Source organism: Mycetomoellerius zeteki, unplaced genomic scaffold (assembly GCF_001594055.1).
Source record: "Mycetomoellerius zeteki isolate Tzet28-1 unplaced genomic scaffold, Tzet1.0 scaffold145, whole genome shotgun sequence".
Taxonomy (NCBI): domain Eukaryota; kingdom Metazoa; phylum Arthropoda; class Insecta; order Hymenoptera; family Formicidae; genus Mycetomoellerius; species Mycetomoellerius zeteki.
Genome location: NW_017256393.1, coordinates 1,363,823 through 1,379,895, shown reverse-complemented (window position 1 = coordinate 1,379,895; position 16,073 = coordinate 1,363,823). Strand labels below are relative to the sequence as shown.

The following is a 16,073-nucleotide window of genomic DNA, read 5'->3' as shown; positions in this document are numbered from 1 at the left end:
GCTCTTCCGTTCGTCGACCTTGTTGAGGCCGATGAGATTGACCTGTTGCTGATCTCCCATTTTCACTTGGATCATTGCGGAGCGCTACCCTGGTTTCTTTTAAAGACGAGCTTCAAGGGTCGCTGCTTTATGACGCACGCCACCAAAGCAATTTATCGCTGGTTACTATCGGATTACATCAAGGTGAGCAACATAGCCACTGAGCAGATGCTGTACACGGAATCGGATCTGGAGACCAGTATGGACAAAATAGAGACGATTAACTTCCACGAGGAGAAAGACATGTTCGGAATCAAGTTTTGGGCCTATAACGCGGGTCACGTGTTGGGTGCTGCTATGTTCATGATAGAGATTGCAGGTGTAAAGATTCTATATACGGGAGATTTTAGTCGGCAGGAAGACAGACATTTGATGGCCGCCGAGATCCCGAATATTCATCCCGACGTACTCATCACAGAGTCCACTTATGGCACTCACATTCATGAGAAGAGAGAGGATCGAGAAGGTAGATTCACGAATCTTGTACATGAGATTGTCAACAGGGGTGGCAGGTGCTTGATACCTGTATTTGCTCTGGGAAGAGCACAAGAGCTCCTCCTTATTTTGGACGAATATTGGAGTCAGCATTCGGAATTACATGAGATACCAATCTATTATGCTTCCTCATTGGCAAAGAAGTGTATGGCTGTTTATCAGACATATGTGAACGCAATGAATGACAAGATCAGGCGGCAGATAGCCATCAACAACCCTTTCGTATTCAAGCATATCTCCAATTTGAAGGGCATAGATCACTTTGAAGACATTGGTCCATGCGTAGTGATGGCTTCACCCGGTATGATGCAGAGTGGCTTATCCAGAGAGTTGTTCGAATCTTGGTGTACAGATGCTAAAAACGGGGTGATTATAGCTGGCTATTGTGTGGAAGGCACGCTAGCGAAGACTATCTTGTCGGAACCAGAGGAGATTACGACTATGTCAGGGCAAAAGTTACCATTGAAGATGTCTGTTGATTACATTTCGTTCTCAGCTCACACCGACTATCAGCAAACGTCAGAATTTATACGCACTTTAAAACCACCGCATGTAGTGCTAGTCCATGGTGAGCAGAACGAAATGGGTAGATTGAAAGCAGCGTTACAACGGGAATACGAGGACGATCCCAACACCACCATGGAAATACATAATCCACGAAACACAGTCGCGGTGGAACTCTACTTCAGGGGTGAGAAGACTGCCAAGGTGATGGGTACGCTAGCGATGGAAACTCCTAGACCGGGACAGACGTTATCCGGTGTATTGGTCAAGAGGAACTTCAATTATCATATGCTAGCACCATGCGATCTGTCCAAGTATACAGACATGAGTATGAGCCAAGTTATACAAAGGCAGAGCATATACTTTTCCGCATCTTTACCTGTACTGAAGCACCTATTGACACAGATAGCTGGTCACTTGGAAGTCGTAGATGATAAGAAACTGAGAATATTCAAGAACGTCGACGTCACGATTGATGGCAAGATCATCACGATGGAATGGATAGCGACGCCAGTGAATGACATGTATGCGGATTCCGTTCTCACCGCGATCCTGCAGGCCGAAATAATGGATCAGTCACCGAAGGTTTTGCCCGCACCCACTAAAATGGACAGGATGCACTTCAAGGAGTGCCTCATAGAGATGCTGCAGGAGATGTTCGGCGAGGATTCCGTGCCCAAGATATTCAAAGGCGAGAAACTCTATGTCACAGTAGATGGTAAGAAGGCGCATATAGACTTGTTGAATTTGGATGTAACCAGCAAGGATGAGACTTTCCAGCAGATAGTGCAAACAGCGGTTACGAAATTGCATCAATCGTTGGCGCCGCCTAGCGATGTAATATAGTGCAAAAGATGTTCATTAAAATAAATACCATTTTTTTACTGTTAATAATATATTTATTTTCTGTAAACAATTCTTTTTATATTGTCTTGTATCTCCATACGTGTGAATTTAATATCATTTCTTCATAAATTATATCATCATATCATTAATGATAATCATCATATAATTTAAAGACTATATATTAATGAAAACTAGTAATATTTCATATTACATATTATTATATTTAATGAACGAAGTCCAGTACTAAATCTCATATTCTTTTAACAGTGTTGATTTAATTTTCTATTGTTTTTTTTTTCATAGAGAATAAAAGAAAATTAAAATAAAAAGAAGAGATATGTATAGAGAAATATATTAAAAATATTTTTTTATTGAAGAAACGTTAATTATAATCATTCTTTTTTGAGCTCCGAAGTAAGGAATATAAATATAAAAATTTATCAGAGATATTGCAATCCATCACATATAAAACTATTTATTATATATATTATTATCTATTATATATATTAATTTCTATTATATATTATATATTATATATTAATGACTATTTTTTTCTGATAATAAAGAGATAAATAGAGTATAATAAATAGATAGAGATAACAATTAAAAATATTTATAATTTAAGAAATATAAATTTGGAAAAAGATGAAATATTTTCACTGGAGTAGTATTTTGATAAGTTTTTTTACGTGTAATATTTTACTTTTAAATATAAACGCGATTTAATTAAATTTTAATATCAAAAAACTTTTTTAAATATGGAAAAAATTTTAAATTTATCTTTAAATATGATAATTAATGCTTTATCGAAAAATATTGGATTCCATTTTAACTATTTACAATTGTCATTGATTCTAAATCTCTATGGCTGATGAAAATAGTATAAATAATATAAGTTAAGATAAACAATCAAATACTCAAAATTTCCACAAATATAAAAAACATGTATAAATATTTGGTAAATACTAGCATGATCTATAAATATAGTCTAACCATGATCAATTATTTAAAAATATATAAAAATAGCAATTTAAAATTAATGATTAATGTGCTATGATTAGATATGTCTGCTAAAATTGATAATCATTTAAATCACCCCATGCAGGTCCAACTCTGATTTTTACTGGCAATGGTACAGTAAGTTGGCACACATTTTCCATTGATTCTCTGATTATAACAGCAACTTCCTTTAAATCTGCTAAGTTGACCTGAAATAACATTAAAAAATTACCTTTTTTGCATTTGTAACATCTTATAAGTTGTTACAAGACTAAAAAAAATTTAAATTTATAGTAGATCTACAAAAAATTGATAGTACTTACTTCGTATAATAATTCATCGTGTAACTGTAAAACTAAATAACCACCTCTTTGTTGCAAATTGCTTCGTAGTTTGCGAGTGGTATGCACTTCTGGAAATATTATAGCCGAATCCGGAAAGTAACATCTTATCTTGTCTTCTATACTTATCATGGCTTTCTTAACTATGTCTGCGGCAGAACCTTGTACCTTTGTATTTACACTTTGTCGTTCTGCTTGTGCTACAATTCAACAGATATACAATTTGTTAAATCATAAAATGCGAACATCAATATATGATAATCAATATTCACCTCTCACAGATGATTTTGTACTACTTAAATCCGGAAGCTGTCTGCGTCTTCCAAGTAATGTTGTCACATATCCATCATGATGTGCTTCTTCTAATACATCATTTAACCATTTATATATGCCAGGATATGCACTCATAAAAGACTCTAAAAACTCCTGAGCTTCAGATTCACTTATACATAGATTTTCGGCCAATGATTTCACCCCCATGCCATAAATCATACCGTAGCATAATTGCTTGGTACGCTGACGCATTTCACTAGTTACCTAGATATTCGGACAATTAATATAATTAATAAATAAACGATATGTATGATATTTAAAGGTAACTAAATCATAAATAATACAATACTAAATATATATAGATTTTGCGGTATGTTCATTATTATATCAGTGGGTACCTGTTCTTCTGCTACATTATTCCATTTAGCAGCAATATTTTTAAAAATGTCACCCGGCTGTTTCATGATTTTACACAATACCGAATCTTGTGAAAAATGAGTCAAAAGACGTAATTCGAGTTGACAATAGTCAGCGGATAGCATTATGTTGCCTAAAGCTGGTACAAATGCCATCCTTACACTCACGACAAGATTATTGTCTGCAAAACTAAAATCTTTTGGCACATTTTGCAAATTTGGTTCGTGCATCGAGACTCTTCCCGTCACTGTACAAGTAATACAATTACCACAAACACGAGAGTCTCCTTGGACCAGATTAAGTAATGGATAAACCATCTGTAGGCAGAAACATACCCCCGATAAAATATATAATTTTATTAAATTTTTCTTTCTATTATATCTCTCTCTTTTTTATAATATTTTCTATTATATCTTAAATTTTTTTAAGTAGAAAAACATGAATTAAGAAATACAAGAAAAATTTTTGCATTAGAAAAAATATATGATAAATAAAAAAGTATTTATTAGCTTTATAATATAGCAATATATATCATATGCATGCATATTAGACAAATAAATAAGTACTTATCATATAATTACTTTTGTTCTTGTTGCATTTAATTTTCGCCAGGAAATCACCAAGGTCGATATCGGATTATCACATTTTTCCAAAACAGTTTTGCTTGTACTGACTTTTTTATCTTTATATAATCCTAATACCTGTGACATGTATATAATGTATGTGTTATATAAATATTAAAATTATATGTATATTAAAAATGTATATGTATATACAGGGTGTGGTAAAAAGTACTGGAACTTTTGAATACTTAGAAAATATATTTTATAGAAAAGTGCTTCAGAGAAAAGTTGTAGGATTTAAAAAGACAAATCTTTTTACTGATCTTATCAATTTGACCTTGGGTGGCATTGTCAAGATCGATCAGATCAAAGTCATAACGATTTTTTTTTTATGGAAACTCCCATTTTTCTTATTACATATTCTTGTAGCTTATCGAGAGCTTATCGAGAGCTTTTCAAAAAACAAAATACTTTTACAAAAATGAAAATAAAAGGAACAACTTTCAAACGCCTTGACATACAATATCAAGATTATGACCCTTAACAACATTTAATCATCACCAGTTGGACATCACAAATAATACTAATGCTGGCGATACTGTAACTTTCAATCCTTATAACCCAAAAAGTAATTAATGGAAAAATATTTTGTTATAGTATTTTGAAAAGCTTTCGAGATAAGCTACACAAGAATATGCAAATGGGGATTTCCATTTAAAAAAATAGATTTGAGCTTAATCTGAACTTGACGACGCCACCCAAGGTCAAACTAATAAAAAAAAAATCAGAGTAAAAAGATTTTTTTAAACCCTACAATTTTTGTCTGAAAAACACTTTTCTGTAAAACATATTTTCCGAGAGATATTCAGGAGTTCCGATACTTTTGTCTCACCCTGTGTGTATATACAATGTGTGTATGTATAAATATTACTATATATATATATATATACAAAAAATAATATATATAAAATTTTTACTTTACAAACCTGACCGACTTCTTTGGATGACGAAAAATTGAATTTTCTACCTGCTAAATCGTAAGCTTTCGTTTCTAAAGATTGCATTTCATTTGACACAACCGACGATAACTCTTGCAAAGATTTTAGATTCACGCCAATGCCTGACAATTCCATACAAGCTAAAGTTGTCATAATTCTCATTTCTACTTCTGAAAATGGATATTATACATTACGATAGATGTATTATAAAATAGAGATATATTATAAAATAGAGATATATATTTATATGATCTCCATTATACCTCTAAGTGTATAAAGTAGAGCAGGATTAAGTTCTTCTAATTTATTCATAATATTATCCATCATATGCCACGTAAGCACAGCTTCTGCTGCTGATCTAAACTCGCCTGGTAAAGAATTTTGTGCATCCATCCCGGGACCAGCATAGTAACAAGATTTTATACGTTTCATTATAACATTCCCTTGTTGAAAGTATTGCAGTACCTATTTAGAATTTGATGAATGTATTGATGCGATTTTAATAATTCACACAGCATTAATAATTTTTTAAGTTGACATTTGTTTAACAATACATTCATATTACTAAGCTTAATCCTTAGATTTCGCACAATAAGATGTAATTGAAATCTTACCATTTCATTGAAATTTCTTTCAGAACCATTAGTATATAACCAATGCCCAATTACGGGATCAAGAAATCTACATTTGGCGGTGATTCCACAGCATTGATACAGGAGTTTGTATATATCTTTTGTCGCGAAACATTTCATGTACAAACTTGTATCATAAAGAAGATCTTTTAACAGAGCCATTTGTTCCTTTCCAGAAACTTTAGATTCTGCGGAACAATTGTAATATTTATATTAAAATTTAAGTAATAGAAAATTTAAGTAATAGAAACCATTAAAAAGCATTAACTGAAAAAATCCTGACATATCTGTTACCTTGTGAATTATTGAAAGAGATATAATATGCAATATTGTTCTCCCAGGATATTGCAACACCGCGAATTTCTTTATTTCCATGCGAATAATTCCCAGACCTTCTGGACTTTCGTTTTCCTTCTGCATTGGAAGCACAAATCTTCGAGCCTATATTAGTCGTATTATCTATATATAAATCACAATGTAAAGCTAACGCGATATTTCGTTTCTTTAATACTTCGCGTTTGAACAGATTAAAAGTCGCTCTATTGTTCGCAACTTTCACAATATTCAATGTATTCCATTCTATCGTTTCGTTCAACAAATTTTTTTTGTTATCAGGTAATATATTTTCTATCTTCAATTTTACATTTTTATCTAAATTATTCGATTGTGTCTCATATTGTTTTGTCTTAAGAGTTGATCTCATCAAATTATTCGCCGTCTCATCTTCGGAATTATATATAATACTGTCGATACTTGCAGATAATGGATTTTGTGCCGAAATTTCTTTCAATTTTGACGTCATTTCCCGTTCTTTTTTTTTTATTTTATCCTCTACCTTATCATTTGATATTTCTTTTATAGGAGAATTTATTGGACAATTATTCATTTCCGTTAGTGTATCCTCATCAATAAATTTCTGAGAACGCAGCTTACGCATTTTTTCTAATGTCGTCCTTGTATGGCTTTTACTACTACTGAAAGGAGATTCAAAGTGTTGCGAATCAACGATAAAGTCATCTGAATCAGATATATTTGAATCCGCGGACGTCTTTCGTTCTTTTCTGAAAACGATTATATTTGCCACAGGAGAATCTATCTCTGTTTCTCTTGACAGTTTAGATTTTCGTGGCGCTTTCTCCTTAACTGCGGCAATACGTTTCTTAATATCCGTTTTAATCGTACTTTCCTTATTGCTTTGTGTGCAAGTTTTTGTATTTTTTAACGCAAGAGATATATTTGTATTTACAATATTTTTTATTTTGGAATTAGATATTTCCTTCTTGGATTGGATTACATTTTGATCTTGAGCTATCTGTTTCAGCCATCCTTCACAATTAATCCATGAATCATCACCCCACGACAATATACTGTTTTTGGATTGTATATTAGCTGGACCTATACTTTTCGCATTATTTTTGTCACACAATTGCACATTGCCAGTATTTGGACTTGTAGATTCTTTTTGCAGTGCGTTTGTGGCGTCCAATTCACTCACGAATGCTTTAGAATCTAATCCCGTCAAATGCGTGATATCCAAGACATTTTGCTCAAGAATATCGTACATTTGGGTGTCAAGATTCAAACTGTCATCGAATAGACTAGGACTCCTAGAATAAGATGGTTTAATATCCTTGCTTATAATAGATACATTTTTGTCTTTGTTTATCAAATTTTCATCATTATTTTTCTCATTTATGCTGAAAATTTTTAACTTTTTGTTGGGTATATCGTTAGTAATAAAGTTGAGTTGTTCTAAATTTTTGCTGCTTCTCTTTATCTTAGTGCTGCTATCAGTTGCGGACAAATTTTTTTCTTCCTTAGGAATATCTAATTGTTCATCGTTTGCTATTATGTCGAGACTGCTTAAGTCGAGAAAAGACAAATTTCTATCATCTTCTGAGATTTTAGGTAACAAATTAGCTTCATTTAAATGTTGACTGTTCGATTCAATTACTTCCTTCTTGTCGGACATATTAGTTTCACTTTCTTTACGTGTATCAAGTTTTAGATTATTTCCCTTTCGATTTTCGTTATTCACGGGCGATTTTATATGCAATGAATTTTCTATAATGGATGTTCTCATTTTTTGAGAGTTCTTTACATCCAAACTCTGAATTTTTTCTTTTATGTCAGACATATCTTCAACATTTTTGGTACATGTATTTACTTGTAGAGATTGATCATTTTGTTCCCATGGCATCTGCTCCAGCCCCAATTCATTCTATAAATAATCAATGTTTTATTTCAATGAATTTGAGAGAGAGAGGGAGATCAATATTTATTTATCGCTCTAGGACAAAGTCCCCTAAGTGTTCAACCTTCATAAAAATTTACACAATAAATACTTCGCAAAAGAACATTTTTTAGAGAAAAGCAAAATCAATAATGTGTGTAAATACTGGGCGAGTTTAAGTATTACGTGAGTTATTGTGTGAAAGTGAATATGTGTTAGTGAGTGAGTTAATACAAAAAATAAAAATAATAATCAAGCATAAAAATATAAAAAAAAAACAATAATTAAACATAAGAGTAAATACAAAAAGTGTAAATAGCAATAATTAAGCAATGGATTTAGATTACAAAATTAACAATTAAGAGAGAGAGAGAAAGAGAGAGAGAGAGAGAGAGAGAGAGGAATATATTTTATTTATAAAATTTAAGAATTATATCAACCTGAATTAACATCCGCGCCTCTTGAACCAATAAAATTGCAGCTTGTTGAGGTGTAAGACCATCTCTTCCAGTGACGAATACTGTTCTCATTTTATTTCTCTTTTCCACATCAAATGCATACTCTCCTTCACATTCTTTTTCGCTAAAACATACATAAAAAGTATTTAACATTCATATGCTAGATTTAATACTAAATGTGTGTACACACACATAATCCTAAACCTAATACATTACATGCGATGTTTACATGCAAGATAAAAGTATTTATTTTCTATTAAACACATACAATTACACATCTATACATCCATTATATCTATATATTCAAAAAGATAATTTATATATAAAAGGTATGAATTGATAAAATTCGTACCTTTCAAAAGGGAGTGCATTGTAAAGCGCGCGTTCAACGTTAAGTTCATTAGCAATAGCCAAGTCTGCTACGGTTTCTATTCCATGTTTATATAAGCTTCTTGCTCGCAAACCATTTAACATTGGCAACCGCAGCAAATCTAGCAATTCTCTGCAGACGCCGAACTGCAATCTCGTTTGAAATTGACTTATCAATAATTCCATGCAATCCCAACCTAATTGCTTGCAAAATTGTGTGACCATACCTAAGATAAGATTGATGCTATAGAAAATTTGCCAGAATAATACATTTATCATTATTAATTCTTTGTCGCTTTACCTGCGTATGTGGCAGCAGATTGTTGTAAGGTTTGCAATACTCCGCGACAACAACCATATTTTTTACAAACTGCATGAAGTGGCACTTCTTTAACCAAATCATGTAGCGCCAGTGCGCTATAGAATCTTCTATGTATATTCAACTGTAATACGAAATACTCACATTAACAATTCTTAAACCAATATGAATATAATTCTAATACTTCATGTTTTCCGTATTTAAAATAAGCAAACGTTCAATTACCGATTTCCCAGATTTAATAATTCCTCTAATAGCTGATAACACAAAACGCTCTTCTACTCCGACGAGTTTTCCAACTCTACGCTCGCTTTCAGACATGGTGTTCCACAATTCGTGAAATGTCATCCAATCGACAGTTCCAATTTGACATCCGGACGAAAGTGGAGTAATCAAATAAATCACATGCAATTCGGTGTCCAAAACAAAGCACCTTCGTGCTTTCTGTAGTTCTTCAAATAGAAACAACCCTTCTCTAGGAGGTATAGATGCGGCCAAACATGCTTTCCCAAGCGGCGTTGCCACCCATCTAGATTCTCGCTCTGTAGTTTGTAATCTGTGCAAATAGTTAAATTATACATATATAAATTAATTTTAATGTTTTAAGAAAATCGTCAAGCAATTATTTAATCCCATAAAGTTAAATATAATAGTTCAATTATACTTACAATAAAAATTCATTATCTAATAAAAATTTTATCGCTTCATTAGAAAATGTTTGCACATCAGACTGTTCATTCAAGCTTAACAAAGTACAATTAATATACAGCTCTAAATCTTTGTACGTGTATAAAACTTCACTAGCCACCGCTTCTAATAGTGCCCTTATTAATAACGTGGAATCATTGAGACAAGATTCAATTGGATCCAGAGTAGCAGAGAGCAATGATGCAGCTGCATTATGTTCGTTTGGTTTACATATTAATATACTTTCTCCTGGACATGTAAAATTTTCGTTATTGTATTTATAATGTTAATAAATAATAATGTTTCATATAACTTTTTAGGCTTAATTTAACTTATAAGCAATTATTAAAATAATTATAATTATTTATTAATATAATTTTTATTATTTTCAAGTATTATTTCTTTCATACTTTTCAAAGAAAGACTGAAAGAGATCTAACAATATAATCCAAATTTAGACCGATAAGAATAAATCTAATTAAATACGATAAATTCCTATATTTGATCACACAGCGGATCTTGAAAGACATCTCTCAATGTGATACAATCAAGATGATGATTATATTATGTAGTATATTCATTATACATCTCAATATTTCTTACCTGCGCTATCTTTCCCCATGCGACCAGCACGTCCTATCATTTGTTTGTAAGTTAAAGTATTTAACGGACTGCCACCAAATAAAGGTGATCTTATGATTACTCTTCGTGCGGGTAAGTTTACTCCACTACTTAATGTCGATGTTGCTATAAGAACTCTCAAGGATCCCGTTCTAGAATAACAATGTCAAGTTTAAAAATACATAAGATAAAAGAAAGCCAAATAAAGACAAGATTTTTCACCTGAAGGATCCTTCTATGATATCACGCTCGTCCATCGTGAGTCCAGCATGATGAAACGCAGTGCCAAACGAAATCGTGTTCTTTAAAATATTGTCTAAACCACTTGGACTGCGTTTTAATTGTTCTAGAGTTTCTTGGATCAATGTGGAATCTATTTCTTTCTTTAACATCTCGCCAAACTCTGTATCTCCACAACCTAACAGATTGAGATAAATTTAAGAAATAAAGATCTTTTTTAATTACATCTTATTTTTGTTGTTTTTGAAATAAAATAAATAAAATAATATTATTTAAAATAAATATATTACTATAGTTAGAAATAAATATATTACTATAGTTCGTAAAACAAAAAGCATGAGAAACAAAATCATAGAAAAATATAAAGAAATGCTTAGTAAGAACAAATCTATATTTATTCAAATTTAATCTGAAGATAATTGAAGCAGACCTAACTTGAAGAAAGCTGTAGCAATTTGCTCCGCTAATTTCTCACACCATTTCTTTGTGGGACAGAAAATCAACACACTATGACCGGCGCTTATTGTCTCAATGCAAAGCTGTAGAATATTATCTACATCTGTTCCTAGTTCCTGTAATTCTGTTAATTTTCTAACGAGATTCAATTTATTGTCATATATATTTGCTCCTATCTATAAGTAGAAATTATCTTGAATAATATAATATCAAATTTCTCTAGAATATCTGAAGCGAAATACAATTAAATCCAAAAATATAAAAATACAAATAATTTTCAAATTTTGTATTTTTACCTTGCAATATTCATTTAAAGGTATGGGTCGAAATTCAGTCTTGTATAGTTCCGCATTTAACCATTTGGCTAATAGAGTTAAGTTCGGCAGTGTAGCCGACATACCTATCAGTTGTATATCGACACCATTATTGCTAAAACATTAAATTGTGAAACACTTTCAGTTATATTGCAAATTGCAATTCAATTACATCAGCAAACTTACTGAATAGTCATGTATTTCAACTTTGTCAGAAGCAATTCTAAGAGGTAGCCACGATTAGGATCACCGAGTAGATGCAATTCATCTATTATCACAGTTCCTAAGCTATTCAAATCGTTCTCTTCCATTAAACGATTCACCAAAGAATTTGCCTTCTCTATAGTAGCTACTGCAACGTCAGTAGTGGCAAATCCTCCAGGTGGGACATTCCCTCCCATAAATCCATGCACTTTTATTCCAATGTCAGACAGTAAATCCTGAATATCAAATTTATCAATTACTTATGAAAAAACATCATTATTTTAATAATGCCTATAAATTAAAATGTGTGCACATAATTCAATTTCAATATATCTTACCTGAAAATAATACATCTTTTCTCTAACAACAGAAACAAATGGCAGGATAAAGATCACTTTCTTCTTTCTTTCTAGAACAGTCTTAATTAATAGCATTTCAGCGACAAAAGTTTTTCCTGCAGAGGTAGGTGCAGAATACACAAGATTCTTTCTCTCTTGCATTACTAGATGATTTGACAAACATTCCATTTGCCATGCAAACATTTCTTCTACTCCACGAGCAATATATTTCTAAAAAATAATAGTAATTATTTGAATCAATTCCATAATATCATATATAAATATAATAACTATAAAGGAATTACAAATAATAGTAGTTATTTTATATTAAGAAATAATATCAAAAATTAAAAAATTATAGCAATTAGAATTACGAAAATATATTATATATAAATAGCAAATCTCAATTTATCATATAATTTTTAATTCTATTTTTTTGATAAATAAGTATTTAATAAATAATTCAAAATTAATAAATAGCTATACCAACAATACATTACAAGGATGTGATTTCTAAAATTTAAGAAAAGACAAAATAAAGAATATACATCTTGTAGTATACTTTATGTACATATAAATATTTGTTAAACTTGTTATAATGTAATACTTGTAGAATATTTGGCGGCAAACTCCATGATACCAATTTACAACGATCCTGAGTACCAATAGGTGGAGACGAAATAACAAATTCCGAGTTTTCTTCATCATATGCAGAATTAACAGCTGATAATCTGAGGACATCACTACTACTTGTTGCATTTTGTGTGTCATTAGAAGACTTATTTTTATAAAGACCCTGAGTACTAAATTTTTCGCATTTCTTTGTACTGTTAGTTATGCCAGAGCGATGTTTCTCCTTCAAATTGGTATCAACATTCTCGTTGTTTGTTTTATGAGGACTCCGTTTTTTTTGGGACGGCAAGCTGTTTCCTTTCGGAGCACTGAAGGCCGGGGATAAATTTCTTCTGCTGTTGGTTTTGGGAATTAAAATACTATCCTCAAGATACTTCACGGGATACATCTTCTTTTTTTCTATCCTTTTTGTATCAGAATCAGATGATCTTGATTTATCCACATTGTTCTGTGTGTTCGCGAATTCCGACAGCAGCGAGTTTGACTTGAAATATTTATCAAGATCACTAACATTTTCTTCTTGCAATTCTTGGATTTTACCTCCAGTTTGCTTTTGTAAAGTTTGATGCCTCTTTTCAATGTCTATGCAAGCAAGTAAAGTGTCATCGCCGAAAGACTGCATAATTCCTTCGCTCTGCAAGTCTTTCGGCGGATAACTGAGGCGATTTAAATCATTCTGAGAACAGTATTGCCAAGCGAATGTTGCTATCAGTTCAATCAGTCCAACCTACGTCAATCAAGAAATCCCTATAAGTTTGTCGCGTCACATATGCTGGATTCACAATGCATCCGATCGTCTTGCAACCAATCAGAAAATAGGATTCCGATGAATTTTGCTTCGTATTATCGGAATCCTGTTTTCTGATTGGATATTTTTAATATTTTGTAAATACTTTTATGGTCCTAGATTGCATAGATTATAAATATTTATTATAAATATTATGATAAATAATTTTGATCTATTGAGGGCCATTGTCACCAAGCTTCGATTAACTTAGTCGGCCTAATAACTTTGCAGGCTTCCAACTTAAGCTGATGTCGGAGAATTAATTCATCTCGCATTAAGGCCATCACACGTACAAAAATTTTAATCGTAATCGTAAGGTCGCAAACAAATCGACCAATCACAATCAAAATTACGATCTCGTGTTTCAAAACGCTTGACTGTGATTGGCCGATTTGCTTACGGCCTTACGATTCCGACTAAAATTTTTGTACGTGTGATGGCCTTAATGCCCGTGTCACACTACGCATTGGAAACTGAGGATTGCGAATTAAGGATTAGAATTCGACCAATCAGGTAATTTTAAGTTTAATCCGTTTCGTTCTAATTGGCTGAATTCTAATCCTCAATTCGCAATCTTCAGTCTCCAATGCGTAGTGTGACACGGGCATAAGTTAATCGAAGCTTGGTGACAATGGCCCTGAAAGAACTTCAAGCATATTGTAGGCTGCGGTCCACTTGACGCTACAAAAGCTTCGAAGTATTTTTTGATTAGTTAATTCGTAAAATTCATTGTTTTGATTGGTCACTCAAACGCTTCGAAGTGTTTGTAGCGTCAAATGGACCGCAGCCGTAATCTATATACATATATACGCGCGATTTCTGTATTGTGTGATTGGTTACGCCATTGTAAGGGGGTTTTGGAATTGACCAATGAAAACATTCCCGATGTGTGGCCAGACCACAGTATATTGGCTGCATTCAGCAGTTTCAGCAGACTCAACAGTTTTGCAATCATTTTATGATTGTCTGCTGAGATAGGACCATTCTTCTAGATCTAAAAGTATGATCCAATTAGCGCGAAGGAAACTTCCAACAGTTGCAAAACAAACGTTCTGCTGAACGCAACCAATCATAAAACGGTTGCAAAACTGTTGAGTCTGCTGAAGGCACCCATTGTGGCCAGACTCTACCTTCTAGGGTCTCTAGCACTCAATAGCAGCGAGCGCTCCCTTAAGGAAGAAGATGGAGTATGTATTCTTCGTGATTCTTCATTCGTTTTCCATCATTTACATTCTTCATAATCCATGCTTTTGTTATGTGTGTTCACTGTTCAGTGTGTTATGTTTGTATAATATTACAGTATTTTGCGAGTGTTAAAACACAACATTAAATTAATTACTTGTCAATATATTCATGACAATATCGGAGTTATGGATGTGGATCTACTCAGACCGGGCACCGTGCCGATCTCGCCAGACACGATACTATGGTTTGAGTTTTTGCTGAATCCTTCGTTGCTGCAAAAGCACCTGTCAAAACCTTTCCCGGGTAAACAATTGTAGCGTATAATGCTAATCGTATGGAATCGAAATATTTTAGAAATAATATTAGAATTATATTATTTCTAAAATGTTTTATTAATGGAAATGTCTATTAATATTGTATTGGTAATTATGAAGGAGGCGAGCCACCTCACCAATTTTAATGAAATTAGGCTCATTCGACGCGTTTTTGCATAAAACGGAAGAATCTAGCAGAAAAAAGCGTCTCTCTGTCCCGCAAACCGAGATATTAAGCGTTAAAGTTCACGACTATACAGGTTAGGAAATCTGTCATACCGACTCGCTTTAAAAACACAAAAGTATTGTCTAAAAACACAAAAAATGGACAATGGGATGTGTGAATAGTAGTGTTTGGGTTCAGGGAGGTGTCTACGCCATCGTCCCTAACAAAAAAAAAACATCCTATCCGCTTGGAAGTTGCAGCTTAGACAGTGTCCACTTCGAATATTTTTAACCCATGAAGACTGTCTTGTGACATGAGTTAAAAATATTCCAAACGGACACTGTCTAGACTACAACTTCCACGCGGTTTTCACAACTTGAATGCTTAATATCTCGGTTCGCGGGACAGAGCGACGTTTTTTTCTGCTAGATTCTTTCATTTTATGCAAAAATGCGTCAAATGAGCCTAATTTCATTAAAATCGGTGAGGTCCCCCGCCTCCTTCATAATTACCATTGTATTTAATATCTATTATATTTTAATATTCTAATACTAAATAATGTTGAATGACATATATATATATATATACAGGGTGTTTCCAAATTAAATGGCAAAACTTCGGGAGCGTGTAGAGGAGTAAAAA

The 16,073-nt window shown here is 32.7% G+C and overlaps 3 protein-coding genes across 3 annotated transcripts in view; 2 read left to right on the top strand and 1 right to left on the bottom strand.

The window, feature by feature from the left end:
• Nucleotides 1-1,884, top strand: part of LOC108732053 (uncharacterized) — a 14,699-nt gene extending 12,815 nt beyond the window's left edge. Inside the window, exon 4 of the mRNA XM_018462674.1 lies at nucleotides 1-1,884. Within this exon, the coding sequence (XP_018318176.1) occupies nucleotides 1-1,884 (1,884 nt within the window).
• A 978-nt stretch (nucleotides 1,885-2,862) lies between these two features.
• On the bottom strand, nucleotides 2,863-13,618 carry DNApol-theta (DNA polymerase theta). The gene is made up of 21 exons (XM_018462778.1): nucleotides 12,954-13,618; nucleotides 12,347-12,577; nucleotides 11,991-12,244; nucleotides 11,787-11,919; nucleotides 11,465-11,666; nucleotides 11,017-11,212; nucleotides 10,777-10,946; nucleotides 10,155-10,422; nucleotides 9,712-10,042; nucleotides 9,469-9,610; nucleotides 9,151-9,394; nucleotides 8,781-8,922; nucleotides 6,402-8,328; nucleotides 6,090-6,295; nucleotides 5,739-5,940; nucleotides 5,464-5,645; nucleotides 4,496-4,615; nucleotides 3,896-4,231; nucleotides 3,497-3,761; nucleotides 3,207-3,424; nucleotides 2,863-3,092 (listed from the first exon to the last, which is right to left on the bottom strand). The coding sequence occupies exons 1-21, from the start codon at nucleotides 13,599-13,601 to the stop codon at nucleotides 2,955-2,957; spliced, it is 6,555 nt and encodes a 2,184-aa protein (XP_018318280.1). The 5' UTR covers nucleotides 13,602-13,618; the 3' UTR covers nucleotides 2,863-2,954.
• A 1,415-nt stretch (nucleotides 13,619-15,033) lies between these two features.
• Nucleotides 15,034-16,073, top strand: part of IntS8 (integrator complex subunit 8) — a 6,825-nt gene continuing 5,785 nt past the window's right edge. Inside the window, exon 1 of the mRNA XM_018462502.1 lies at nucleotides 15,034-15,254. Coding sequence (XP_018318004.1) covers nucleotides 15,137-15,254 — 118 coding nt within the window. The 5' untranslated portion in view covers nucleotides 15,034-15,136. The remainder of the gene's footprint in view (nucleotides 15,255-16,073) is intronic.